General features: G+C 41.8%; 1 protein-coding gene across 2 annotated transcripts in view; it reads right to left on the bottom strand.

Annotated features, from left to right (window-relative positions):
- Positions 1 to 4447: 4447 nt before the first annotated feature.
- The window catches only part of TRPC7 (transient receptor potential cation channel subfamily C member 7), a 160135-nt gene continuing 149781 nt past the window's right edge, over positions 4448 to 14801 (bottom strand). The window contains exons 11-14 of one of the 2 annotated variants that reach the window (XM_027825838.3): positions 12944 to 13024; positions 10557 to 10610; positions 7313 to 7388; positions 4448 to 6216 (exon numbers count right to left, since the gene is read on the bottom strand). In XM_027825838.3, the coding sequence (XP_027681639.1) occupies positions 6074 to 6216; positions 7313 to 7388; positions 10557 to 10610; positions 12944 to 13024 (354 nt within the window). In that variant the 3' untranslated portion in view covers positions 4448 to 6073. The remainder of the gene's footprint in view (positions 6217 to 7312; positions 7389 to 10556; positions 10611 to 12943; positions 13025 to 14801) is intronic. The other variant, XM_043521216.1, reaches the window with a different exon arrangement.

Here is a 14801-nt window from a genome sequence, read left to right as displayed (position 1 = left end):
TTATTGCATGCATTCTGGCTCAACTACAACATAGTACTGGAACAGTAAAAAGAATGAGGAGTACTTGTGGCACCTTAGACTCACAAATTTATTTGGGCATAAGCTTTCATGGGCTAAAACCCACTTCATCAGATGCATGGAACAGTGTTGCAGTATGTTCCAACTCAGCGCTCGCCATGAACTGGTACAGCACTGGCCATGTTACTGAACTAGATGGATCAGGGGTCTGATCCAGTACAAAGATTCCTATGTGCTACTCACTCATGGGGAGGAGGTGGGGGGGGGCGCAGCAGAGACATGCAACAACAGTAAGAGATAAGAACATGCAGCTTGTCTCTCTGATGCTTGCAATTTAGTTGCTGGAAAAATCACAATCATTCAAGACCCAGCTAACCAGGTTTGTCTTATTCTTGTAATCAGAGCTAAGAAAATGATTCTCAGAGGATAAAGTAGGTGATGCCTTTAGCTTCTCTTTCTGCTTGGGGGATGTCTGCAAATAACTTGTGATTTCCTCAGCTGTAATCCACTGTTGTCATCATGAATGACTATGAAGTGCTACTGGGAATGACAATAGATAGTCATTGGGCTGGAGAGCTAGTGAGACTGATTCTACAGCGGGTCGTTGGAGCACTCACTCCTCTGGGAGAAGGGAGCCCCGCATTCCAGTTCTTGCACATCAATGAACCTAAAAAATGGAACAGCTTCAAAAGGGGAGAAGGAGAATGCTCCATCCCTGAATATCCCATAGCCTGGTGGCTAGGGCAGCATCCTGCAATGTGACAAACCCAAGTTCAGATCCCTTTTCCATATCAGGCGGAGGGGGGAATTTTGAAGTACCATGTCCCAGGGAGTGTGCTCACGACTAGGCTAAAGGTCATAATGGAGGTGCCTGCTTCTGCTGTTTTGTGACTATTTTGGCTGAAACAAAACGTTTAAGTTTGTCCCAGAATTGTTCAGGCTGTTTGACTCACTGAAACATTTACAAAAATGTCATTTTCAGTTTGATCCAAAAATGAAACCTTTTTGTTTCCAGTTTCTCCAAATTTGCCAGTGAACCAAAACGTTTATTATTCACCCAGCTCTCCTGGGGACACAGGCTCTCGAAGGGAGGAAAAGCAGGTCCTCAACCCCTGTCAGACCTGCCGAATGATAAGTAGTAGGTACACAGAGTGTAGTGTCACCAGGATCCATCGGCGGGGGAAGGGGGGAATCTCAAGACTCACCCCAAGATAGGTACAGGCAAAAGGGCCAAGAACTGAGAGGCCTGCACTCAGAGCAACCAGAATGGGGGCAGAGGTGCAGCTAGCCCCCAACTGTGACAACTATTAAAAAACTCCCAACAATCCTGCTTCTCCTTTCAGACAAATGCACATGGTGGGGGTGGGAGAGAGGGGGAGGCACAAGGGAGAGACACAACAACAGTAAGAGATAAGAACAGGCAGCTTGTTTCTCTGACGCTTGCAATTTACTCGCTGGAAAAAAAAACCCACAGGCAAAGCGTATCACTCAAGACCCAGTTAACCACTATGGGACCTGGCAAACTTTTACCAGAACAAGCCACTGTTTATAGCTTACCTTTCTGATCACAGCAAAATGATGCAAGGTTAGATTTGTCCTGGCTGGCTAACCCAGACCCTTATTAAATAGAAGACAAAAGGAAGAGGGAAAAGGGAGGGGCAAGAAGGCGAGCAAAGAAATGGAGCCACTGGGCAAGAGAAATAGCAGGAATTTCAGAGTCACATCTCAGGACAAAGCCCTGGAGATAGTGATGTCTTCTAGGTCCTTCTCTTGTGTTGGTCTGGTCAAAATTACAGAGGCTTCAGCAAATGGTGAGACTCTCAATGTCCAAGTGGTTCTCCAGTATAGATCCATTCCCTAGGGACCTTATTCAGGGAGACGTTCTCCACCCATATCAGTGGTAGATCTTCTAGTTCTGCTAAATCCCTGGTGATGGTGTCGAGGCCAGTGATGGTGTCATCGAGCTGTGCTTTGCCATAGCTCCAGAGCATGTGCTGCCATGCCCGCTCTCAGTCAAGGAGGTTTATTTCCTAGACCAAGATTATCAAACAAACAGGAAACAGTCTTAACTCAGTCCTTGGGCCTCTGCTCCAGGCAGCTTCCCAGCCTCAGTCAGATCTCCTCCCTTCCTGGGGCAGCATCTGCAGGGCTGCTTCCCTGAGCCCTTAGCCCCTTGCTCCAGCACCCTATTACAGGGGCTAGCTCCACTCCAGCATGGCTTCTCCTCCCCAGGGCTCAGCCTGTCTCAATCCTTCCTCCTCCAGCTGCCCACTAGCAGTCCTGTAAAGGCCCAGGTGTAGCCCAACCCTCTTTAATTAGCTGGATTGGATTCACCTGCTGTGGTCCAGGGGGCACTGGGCTTAATCTATTTATAGGGACCAGCTACCCTGAGACAAATGGGTGATGCTGGCCAGGAAGGTTTTGACAAAGAGCAGACAAAGTTTCACAAACATTTACATTATTCCCCCCCGACCATGTTTTTCAACCAGCTCCTCCTAAAACACAAGAAAGAGGCTAAGTGCTTTTGGCAAAGAAGTACTGCCCCAAAGGGGTGGCATTGCTATCCATCACCAACTGATTGAGACAAATGTACAGTGATCCATATACCCACCCACTTCCACTCACCTTAATGTTTCAGTTTTCAAGCATTTGCTTCCTTTGCTATATTTTTCAGCCAAACCATCTGTGACAAAAAGTTTGGCTTTTGAATGAAAAGAAACTTGTTTTGATTCAATTCAAATCATATTTAAAAGAAAAAAAAATTTCTCTTCAGATCAATTGAAAGAGGATGTTTCAGTTTTGAATTGGTTCATGAAAAAAATTAAAAGTTTGGGCAATGCAAGAAGCTTTTTGTACAACTGATAAAACCCCAACCACTAAAAAAATTCATCTGTTTTTTAAGAAAGCTCCATTCTGAGCCTTGTCTGACTTCTTTAGCTGCTTCTTTGAGCCAATGGCCTAACCAGGGGTTTTGAGAAACTGGTCACTTGGTTGTGTCAACTGATGTCTCCCCCCATACAAAATATCTCAAGCATGCAGGCTTAAAAATTGCATGCCATGAGCATTCATCTGCGTAGCTCTCAATCTCTTGATAGGTCATTGAAAGTGAACACAAAAGGAATGCAATTACAACTAAATCAAATTTATTTTCAAATCTGGGTGAAGACTTGTGGGTATTTTTTTTTCCAGAACTTTCCCTACCCTTCTTTTATTCTCCTCTTGAAATCTACAGTGGTATTATGATCACTTATGGGAAATTACTGCATGCAGAACAATAGGTTAACTACCTGGTTATGACAGACCTGCAATGCTACATTTACATATTAGAAAAGCAGGTGGTAACTGAATGGAAATATGAAAGCCTCCATGCAGAAGCACATGGTTCAACAAAGCTATTCATATTACAGCACTAATCGTCCTTGTCAGAATGTTCATTGACTGCAATTTTCATCTCTTAGAGCCTGATCCAAAGCCCATTAGAGTCAAATGAAACACTCCCATTACTGTCATTGGGTTTTGGATCAAGCCATGCGGAATTAGAATTAGAATTTAGTCTCCCAAGGGCTGTAATTCCTTGGTGCAATTTCAGCTCTAGGATTTAGTGTGCAAGCTCTGGGTGGTGTTGCTGGCCTGTGATGTACAGATCAGAGTAGATGCTGTGGTGGTCTCTTCTGGCCTAAAATTCTATAACTATGACTCTAATTGCACAATTTTAGATGTAATATAGAAGATAGAGTGGCAATCGTCTTACTGTCTGAATGCAAATGAGTATGCATGTGATTTTGCACCTGATTTCATGACAGCACTCCCTGCAATTCACAATTTTTGTCTGAAATGCAGTAACTGGAAGTGGTTCACGTGATATGATGGTATTATTTTGGATTATACAGAGGATTATATTCCATCATTCCAAAGTCTTTTTGAAAACCCTTTTCTTGATAAACACGGTCTGGCTAAATCATTTCTCTTTTCAAAGTGAAAATCAAGCACTTCACATGAGCCATATTCATAGGTTTAGGCAGAGGAAAGTAGCTCAAAATAATCATGAATAGTACACGTTAAAAGAAAACCGGTTATACAGTGCTATTACGGGTTGCCTTCCTGGCGAACACCGTGCGGTGAGAATTTGATCACGATATTGCATAGCAGCTGATTGTAAAGCAAAGCCCTGTCCCTTCATTGTGAACAACAGCAGTGGAAAATGCTAATGTATACTGGCACAGTGTAACATGTCAGGTGACAGGTCAGGTCCAGGGAAGACAGCATCAGTTGTCTTTTCAGCCAATTCTTCTCTAAACTTAGTCCAAATAATGTTACCCATCTTATTTCCAACTAGAAATTCAGTAGCACAAATAGACATGACTGAAGTGATCTCATTTCTATTTTATCGTCTCAGTAGGTGTCCATGCATTCATGTATGAATCTCAACACAGTGATTTCAAACTAAGTATCACCCTTACGGAGTTATTCAGGGTGGAGACTATGAAGCGTTCCAGAAATTCTAGTTCTATAATTATACTATGATGCTTTTCGACTCTTCTCAGCAGTAGACTGGTAGCGTATGTAACTTTGGTCCTGCTCACACATTGTCAAAAGCCAGTGAAACTTCTATTTCCTCGGCGAGTATTTAAAATATCAGACAAATATTTCACTCAAGGTGCAACAAATATTGTGAGGTAATTTTATTCCCCGCCCCCTCATTTTTAGGTAAAAATATTACAGTATACAAGATAATCTTATTAAAGGTAAAAATACATTATTTTGATTTTTTTCTCTAAACAGGTCTACCTACAGTACACTTTTTTCTTTTATGTTTTTGTTTTTTTTACAAATATAACTATTACTCTACTAGGCTATCTGGGTTCTCATCTGGCACTTAAGAACTGATCACAGGTCACCTTCGGATTCTGCTTGTTTTTCTTAGCTGATATCTAAATGTAATGGTCATCTCATAGGTGCACCTTGTAAACAAACAGTACAGTTTGGTGTTTCCAAAGTAATAAGGTGTGCTTTAGCAGCTTAAAACACCAAATAAACAAGCAACTGAGTTTTCAGCTGCATCATGTTCTGAAATTTTCCCTTGTAAGGGTACAACCGGAGGACTTTGTACTACTGCAGTTTGTAAATTGGTTTAATTGTTAAAACTTCTCCCTGTTTTTCTTTACTGTGTCTGAGCAAATAACTCCTAGCAAATCCTTTTTTTTGACAAATTCCCCTTTTTGTTGACGGAAAGTCCTCAGCCAGCTTGAGGTGGGTTTTTTTTTCCAAATGTATTCATAGTTTGAAACCATTCTGCAACATTCCTTGTGAATTTCATTGACGCTATTCAAAATCTGAGCTGAGTTGCCTCATTGTGATTGGTCACAAGTCACATGATGTTGTTATTCTTCGTTGACTGAATGAGTTAACTCTTGAAATGAAGTTCCTAGTATAAATCCTCATAGGAAGGCAATTTGAGATCACTATATTTTAGTATGTGTTTTCACATTTGCTTTCTATTAACCTCAGTGCTATTCTAACTCAATTTCATGGGTGTCCATGGAAAGCAAGCACAAAAGGAGTGCACACATCTAAGTGAAGGTGAATTTGTTTAAAAGTTTTAATGAATATTCGTGGAATATTTTTCTGCAGATCTAAGCCCAGATCTAAGCCCTAGGGATCAGATCTCCTGTTGATATAAATCAGTTTGGCTCCACTGACTTCAATGGAACTATGCTGATTCATACTAGCTGAGGATTTGGCTGTTTGCCTTTTTTAAAAGGTGCTTTGGGTATCTAATATAAGCATGATTATCTTTTGGAGATGGTGCATCTATTTCTCATGTCAATGGGCTTGTTTTATACCAAAATGTCACCTTTATATCGTAAAGATATTAACTGGTGGTTGGCTTCACCCAAAAACATATTCTAATGCACGTTGCCCTTACCAATATTTCTTAGGTGGCAAAAGTTGAGGGCTCAGTACCCATCTCTTGCACTGTTTTTGCTCTCTTAAAATGCTGGTTGAAATATCAAATAATGTTTAGAAAACGAGTTGTCTCTCTCTTTGATCACCGTCAAATGTCCTTATTTAAGTTCTTCCCAAACTTGTCACTCAGTTGCTGTATTAGTCTTGCTAACTCTCCAGTAGCCTCTGACTTTTCTTCTAGAAGCTCATAGCGGAGACTGGAAATATCTTGCTTAATCTCTTTAAGTTCTCCTACAATTAAAAAAAAATGTTCTTGTAAATGAGACTGAATTAAACAAGTCATCACCGTGTTTTAATTCCTGAGGATGAGTTCATTTGGGAACACAAACTATAGGCTTGGCACTAAATGTGTGGGAACCTCCATAGAGTAGCAGTTACACAAAATCCCTCCCCCCCCCCCACGGGCTTAATGAAACAAACTCTATTAATACTGCTAACAACAGTAATGTGCGGAGAGTTCTTGTTTTTTCCAAGCCCACTCCTTCTCCACATACAGATTTCCAAGCTACACAGCGGCTTTTTAGGATGAGATACCATTCCCTCGCCAGCATTCCCTTTTCCATATATACTGAGTGGGGAACGGCAGCGAGTCCATCCCTTCCAGCTGCAGAGGGAATAGCTCAGGCCAGTGTTTTTAAAAGGGGCTTTCTAAGGCCCATATGAATGTACAGGGTAATGTGCTGTTAAGCGGTATGGGTCTGTTGGAAAAAAGGGTGGCGTTGGCTGTATGGTGGAATGGTGCTGAAGGTGCCCTATGTAACTAAAAGATTTGTTTGTGATGTAAAGTGTAGAAAGCTTAGCAGAGATACTGGGCAGGATTCTTTCCTCTGCTCTGACCCCTGTATGCCACCGTGATGATGTACAGGGTCTAGGAAAGGCTCTTAACCAACTGGGGGAGAATTTGTCTAGTGCAGGCACTGGGTAGGACAGTTGGAAGCTGCCCTACACAGGTCCCTTCACAAGCCCGGTGTAGGGGCTTAGCCAAGGGCTGTGAGGAAAGAGGAGGTGGGTCCATACATCATGCCACTATGGTGATTCTGGACAACTCCAAGGGTAGGTCTGTTGTAACTTAGAGAACCTCCCTAGACAACCTAAATTACACCAGAGATCATTTCAGCCTACAGAAAGGGCCGAAATTGCAAGGGCAAGATGGTTTGAAGTAATCTATGCCCATCAGGGCATGCCTGTGCATGCTGCCTCTCCAGAAGCTGCCCCAGACAGTCTCACCCATCTGATTTATGATTTGACATATCAGTTTGGAACTGAATGGAGATGCATGATTTCAGCTTTAGTGATTGTAACCTCATTAATTGTAAAAGCCACTTGCCTTCATTGACTTCATCATTCTCTCGATCAACCTGAGCCTTCAGGACATATCGCTTAATAAGACGCTTCATTATTTTCTGAAAAGTGAATACAAATGGTTAAATGGTATGATATTGGTTGTCTGTAATTCTAGATCTATTATGAACAGTTTGATTGATGAAATTCTGGCTCCACTGGATCAGTCAGAGTTTTGCTATTGACTTCAATGGAGCCAGGATCTCACCTTTATATTTACGCACTTTGTGTTATAATAGTTGAATAACAAATATTTAATAAGCATCCCACCAGAAAGGCAGATCAAAGAATACCATGGGAGACATACGAATTTGGCGGTTAGCCCATAAACGCAAAGTAACTACAAATGGTTAAATATCAAACTAAGAAGTGGGATCAAGTTTAGGTTTTGGGGATATAGGTTGTTTAAAGTATTCATAAGAAAAAATCTGGATGAAAAAATAAGTTGTTTATTAATGACATTATCAGACTCACTCATTACACTGAACTAAGTGCCTGATCCCAAATTTACTGAAGTCAATGGAAAGCCTCCCACTGACTCCTGTGGGTGTTGAATCACGGGCTAGGAGAACTAGGAAACAGGAAAACTCATTGAAGGATAGAGAGAAGAGTCAGAAAGATCCAACAACATTGGAAGAAAGGATTAAAATGAATGAGAATTACCCCAGAAAAATGGCACACATTTAATATACACAGCAAAAAAAGAATACCATGTAGATGTATGAAATGTGAGATTATTGGATAGAAAGAAGTACAGACATATATAGGAATGAGAGCAGACAACAAATCAGATATGAACTTGCAATGTGATGCTGTTGCAAAAGTGCTGAAGCTATGTTTATACACAAAGGTATAAAAGAAGTCCTAAAGCAGTTTATGCCCTATACTAGGCTCCAACTAGAGTCCTGTGGAGTCTTCTTCAGTATAGGGGGAAAAAAACATTGATAGACTGGAGATCTGAAGATGGGCAGCAAACATGACAAAAGGAGTAAAGGGAGTGACCTCCCAGGGTATGTCCATACTGCAACAAAAAAAACCCCACAGCACCAAGAGTTAGAGCCCAGGTCAATTGACATGGGCTTGCGGGGCTAAAAATTGCAGTGTAGACATTCAGGGTTGGGCTGGGACTCAGGACCTGAGACCCCACAAGGGGGGAGGGTCTCAGAGCTCAGGCTCCAGCCTGAGCCCAACTGCTTACACTGCAATTTTTAGCTCAGCAGCCCAAGCCTTGTGAGCCCAAGTCAGCTGACCTGGGCCAGCTGTGGCCATGCCACAGGTCTTTTATTGCAGTGTAGATGGACCCCAGGGGACTACCTTTTAAGAGTCCAAAATTAGGCATCTAAATCTATTTCTAGATACCTAAATAGCTCATTTGGGTGCCCAAATGCATGATTAATCTACATTTGAGTGTGTAAAACAGATATGGAAGTGTATGCATTCTTGCTTGGGAGGAATTTGCTCATGCAAAGTGGAGTAACGGAAGCTTATCAGGCCCCCTTGCGGCGTTCTCCCTTCTGCTCCACCAGGGGGCTGAAGTTTCCCACCATGAGAGAGCATCCAAATGGCATGACTGGGCCCAAAATGTTTTGTTTCTTGGGGGGAATTTCAACCCAACGATCAATGCAGGCGGTGCTCAGTCTGCAAGGAGCCTATGTCCCTGTAGGATTTGCTCTGATGATGATGCAACTCCAACCAGGATTTTTGGATCTTTTCCTGTCTAACTGAGGGATACTCTCCATCTGCCTTCAAGAAGAGCTGCATTGACATCCATTTTTCAAGCACACAGACACTATAAAGGGAAAAGACCATCAGCGTCTACCTTCATCTTAAATCACCACAGTCCCTGCTCCTGGGAGTCGATTCATTGATTCGTCACAGGAGGCAATGACACATCTCTTATTTACTGAGTTCACTTTGTTTGACCCTTAGACTTAGAATCTTATAAACAGCCACACAGCTGAAAAGACTTTAAGGGGGGTTACTGTGCCCAGACAACGATGTTGAGCATTAGTCACTGACAGGCATAGCCTGTGCCCGGTGCCTGACCTCCGTCACTGGGCTGGTTGCGGGGCAGATGCACAGGGACCAGGGAAGAAGACTCCGTTACCTCAGGATACAGTCCCGCTTCTGCTGCCCTTCCCCATAGGGACAAGAAAGGAGAATCCAGACAATGGCAGATATTCTAGCCCAGCTATACCTAACTCCCTTGGACAGCGCATGTCCCATCCCCTCCTGCCCCTGCCTGCTGCCATGCAAAGAGCCTCTTCCAAGCTCAGTTTTCTGTCTGCACCTTCTCAGCATGCATGCGTACACAGCCCTCTCCTTTGGTGCAGTGGGACCACACTCCCTCAGGTGCCTGGGGAACCTCCATACCCTTAAAGGCAGGACCTGGACTTGCCTTCCAGATCTTGCTCCTGCTCCCACTGAAAATCTAGGGTAGGTTTAAGAAAGCTCTCATGGTCTTCTCTCTACTTACAGTACTATGCATGGCTGACGCATGTTACCTGGCTTCTGTGTAATGATGCGAATGGCTACTCCCATTGGGACTGAAAGACACTCATTTTAAGATGGTCTGTTGGAGCAGGTTTGTCATTTTTGGATAAAAAATGGTGGGGAACAACAGCAACTTAACATCTATCTACCTAAAGCACTCAAAGCCCCCCCCCCCATCTTAGTATCTGAGCACCTCACAATTTTTAAAATATACTGATCCACACATCATCCCTGATACACAGAGAAGTTCTATCATCCCCATTTTATGAATGGGTAACTGAGACACAGGGAGTAAGTAATTTGCCTAACCTCACAGAAGTAGTCTGTAACAGAGCAGGGAACTTGACCCATGTTTCCCAAGACACTAGCTAGCATGCTAATCACAGGAGCATCCTACCCATAAAACCTAAATTCAGGCCCATCTGCCCACTGAACAAGAAGAAATCATGTTGCTTTAAATGTCACTGGCAATCTCCCCAAAGGTTTTGAGACACAAAACCCCCCAAACCAAACCAAAACCAAAAACATCCCACCCCTTCCTCCTGATCATTAAGTAACTAGATGTGAACTGTAGCAATAAAAAGGCAGGTGAATGACAAAGAGGGATCCAGTTATTTGTATATGTGTTATCTAGTGATGGAATGTGGAATGTTTAGGACTGTGTCTTTCTATAGAAGAGATCTCTCTCTAACCAGGTGGGTGGTTAAGGAAATATATATGAGACACAGTGCACATACTGTATGCTGGAGATGGCCAAGGTAGTTCAATCCAGATGGAAGACGTGTTGCCACCTGAGAAAACATAAATTGAGGAACATTCTGGGGAAAGTGGGGAAATACTAGATCCCAACAGAAACAATTTTCAATATAGGAGACAAAAATAGGGAACTTGCAGGAAAACAAGGAATCAACATATAACGAATGCCATTATCTTCTTGACATTTACCATCACAGAGTATTTACCTGTGCCAGCCACAGTATTTGCAGTACTGTCTATATTTACAATGAGTAGTACTCTACATGCCATGTAGCTACAGGTGGCAAAGGTCAAGATCTTCATGGTGCCAGCTATGCCAGATAATACACCGTTGTAAGGATACTGAACAGAAGTAATGCAAATGTGACAATTCTTTATCAAGAATCTGAGGGGTGGATATCACTTTGCAGCCTTTGGAGACATTCCTTGCAATCTCTTCAGCAATGCTACGGTGTATTTTTGCCTTAATATTGTATTGTGGCTTTGCATCTCTATTGCCATCTACCACCTCTTCTGGGTTCTTTGCTACTGTAAATAAAATGGCTTCTCAACCACATAGTTACTGGCACAATAGAGAAATATTGGCAAAGATTTCCAGAAATGTCTGTTGATTTTGGTTCCCTAATCTGAGACAACATGAAGAGGCCTGATTTCTAGAATGCACTGAGCTCCCACTTACTGAAAACTGGAGTTCAACATCTAGTTACTTCTGAAAATCTTGGACATTCATATTAATTTTCAACCCTCCAGACCTTGCTCACCCAAATAGTTCCCTTGATTTCAATGGTGTGATACTCATCTAAGAAAGGGTTCCGGGAGCAGACCTTAATTTGTAAGTTATTGCCTTCTATGCAGAAATCCATCTTCTTTATGTATTTATTGGCCCTACCTTCATATACTCTTTATCCCTTCAGTTATTCAAGTACCTTCTATAGACTTTATCTTGCTGGGGCAAAGGAGAGTGAACAATAGTCTTGTGGTTAAGACACTGGAATAGGACTCAGGAGACGTGGGGTCAATTTCTGGCTCTGTCACAGAGGGACATATTTTAAAAGGGTTTTAGGTGCCTAAAGATGTAGATAGATAGCTAATGGGATGTTCACTCCAGGGGAGTTAGACACCTAGTTGCTTTTGAACATCGTATTAGGAATCTATCCACATCTTTAGGCCCTGAATACCTTTAAAAATCTGGAACTTTTGAAAACGTTACCCAATATGTAGTATTTACTACACATAGTTATACTTTTTTATCCCACTAACCAATTCCTTTCCTTAACCTTGTTAACAATTTACAAATACTTGATGTCTGTAAATGTTAACCAGGTACCTGCTTAGTTGGAGATTTTGCTACTACACACATAACCCACTGCTGTCACATAAAATATGTCAACCAGAAGCATAAATTCTCAGGACTGGAACTTGGTGAATAATTGATTTTTTGGTTTGGTGGCTAAACCGAAAAATTATAAAAAAACAAAAACAAACAACATTGTTTTGAGTTAACCCAAAATGACAATTTTTCAGCTCTCTCACCAAAACAAAGAAGTTGTTTCAGGATGAATGAAACATTTCATTTGCCACAAAATGAAAGGTTTAGTTTCATTTAGAGTGGTTTTTAAAACCCTTTTTTGATTTCTTTTTTAGTGAAATCTAGGTAAATTTCATAACTAATTGTAATTTTGAAATGAAAAGTCAAAGTGTTTCATTTCATAAGTGTCAAGTTGAAATATTTCAACTTTTTGAAAGCTTTTTTCCAAATTTCTAGTGGCCGTATTCACCCTAACTGCATTTTTTGGCAAATAAACTATTTGTAAGAAATATTTCACCCAGTTCTACTCAGGACCTTACAACAATGGTAATTTCACAGTGTGGGGAGAGGAAGCTGTGTCATCATGGCTCCCATAATTATTTTTGTAACAGATCACATTGCACGTCCACCTAAATAGGACAAAATATTGCCAAAGAAAGCACATGAGGGTGTTAAAGTCTAGAGAGACAACATTGTGTCATGACAAAATGAAACACTGTCAATGAGTCTAGGATGAAGCTCTGGTGAACTTTTCTTGTATTAAGTTCAATACCAGTGAACTTTTCAATTAATTACCATGGCAATTAATTACCATGACAATCACGTTAATGTCAAATGTATTTCTGTAGCTGTTACCCTGCCATGCTACTTTAAGCCACTGTGAAACTAAAAGGTTTGGGCTCAGTCCCATAAACTACTGTGTCCTTTGATTTGGCATAGGTCACTGCTTGACACATCACAGGATGGAGCCCACTGTATAGTGACAAATCTGATCCTTGCAAATAAGCCTTGTTTGCTTACAGATCTTTTTCCTTGCTCTTGATGTTCTACTGTCATTACCTGATATCTCGTGGGCTTGTTATAACCCTTCTTCACAGTAAAGTTTTCTGAATTTCGAGCGCTTGACTGAAAACGAACTTTCTGAAATTATAAAACATAATGAAACATTAAGTCTGTAACAGCTTCTTTCCCCAAACAACCTCTCCACCTCAGGCTAAACAGACTTATGCAAACATTAGAAAATGTTGCATTCTGTGAGCAGGTTGGAGATCCTGCAGAAGAAAACCAGCACTTCCATTCCCTAATTAATAATATAATTAATATCTAGCTCGTTCATAGCACTTTTCATCAGTAGATCTCGAAGTGCATCACAGAGGAGACAAGTAGGTCATCCCCATTTTACAAACAGGAAAATGGAGGCACAGAAAAGTGAAGTGACTTGCCCAAGGCCGTTCAGCAGCCCAGGGAGAGAGACACATATTGAACCCAGATCTCCAGATACCTAGTCCAGTGCTCTATCTTCTAGGCTACATTGCCTCTGGTAGCTTATCAGAGGGTGAAGAGGGAGACAACCCACTCATTTCTTTGCCAGAACGGACAGAAGAATTATTTGATGAGAAATTCAATCTCATATCGTCTAAACAAAAGGTGTTTTGACTGTATCCCTCTCACACCACTTTGAGACAGGTGTTAGGAGGTGAGAGGCAGAGCTTTCTTAATTACTTCTAATTCCTGGTGATTGTGGCTGAATTTTGAAAATAGCTTTTTGAACAAAGAGAAGAGAAAATTACTCATCAGACTCAATGGATAGTATCAAGCAACTCCAATCAGCCACAAAGGCACACTGCAGATTCCAATGGCAAGCTCTGTAAAGCCCTCCTCTGCATTCCTCTCCTACATTCTTCCTTGTCCTGGTCTATACTATTCTTGCTTCAGCTCTTCCTCTTATCTCCACTCTGGCCCCTTTCTTGGGTCTGTCAGCTTCTTCTTTGGTAGCGCCTCCTGTTCTCATCCTTTTCTGCATATTCCTTTGATCTCAGTCTTCTTCTCCTTCCCTCCCAGCTCAGTTCTATACTTCTTCCCACTTATTTGCCTCTGGTATTCTGCCAATGCAATGAATTTCTTTGGTCCCATCAGGGCAGATTCACTGCTTCTCTTCTGCTCTACATCTGTGCCCTCCAGAGCCTCTCTTCTCCTCAGCTTATGTCCTGTGAATGGCAGAAGCAGCTGCCAGTTTTCAGTTCAGAGGGCCTAAAAATGTGCAATGACACCGAGAGGAAAATTTAAAAGCATGCCCTGCTGTATTAGAACGTGCTCCCTGAATATTAACAAGCCCCCTGAAGCTCCTGGTGATGCTGCCTAGGAGCAGCCTCTGTCACGTGCAGCAACTGTAAACAAAGACAAAAATCCAGCACATTCGTTTAGGTCTCGCTTCCCAGTGTTGTTTTTTGTTTTAAACCCAGCTTGAGCCGAGGAAGTTAAGTGAGGGTCAGTACAGTGGAAACGAAGCTGTTTGATCACACGTTTTAATTTTTGCTGAGTTTGACAGTCCCGGTAAAACAGCTGCAGCTGAATGTTGGGTGAATAGCTTTGGGCATTTTATTCCACAACTCCGAACTAACAGAAGTGCTGCAAAGGAAAAGAATAGATCTGCCTCGGGTTTTTTGGCTTTTTTTTTTAAATCTGCTTGCTAAGAACAGTTTTGTCCCAATGACATTTCTGCAAAGAATATATTTCCACAGGATTAGCCTCTCCCCGATTACACTGACATTTCTTCAGGAACAATTCTGTTGGAAAGTGTCAGATTTTTAGGAATGTTTCTCTGTGTGTCTCATATTTTGTCATGTGGAAGCTCATTGGTACTAAGGGAAAACTAACTTGCCTCTCACAAATGTGCCCATTCCAAAGTCAGCGGAGC

Source organism: Chelonia mydas, chromosome 8, assembly GCF_015237465.2.
Source record: "Chelonia mydas isolate rCheMyd1 chromosome 8, rCheMyd1.pri.v2, whole genome shotgun sequence".
Classification (NCBI taxonomy): domain Eukaryota; kingdom Metazoa; phylum Chordata; order Testudines; family Cheloniidae; genus Chelonia; species Chelonia mydas.
This window is presented reverse-complemented; position numbering and strand designations above follow the sequence as displayed.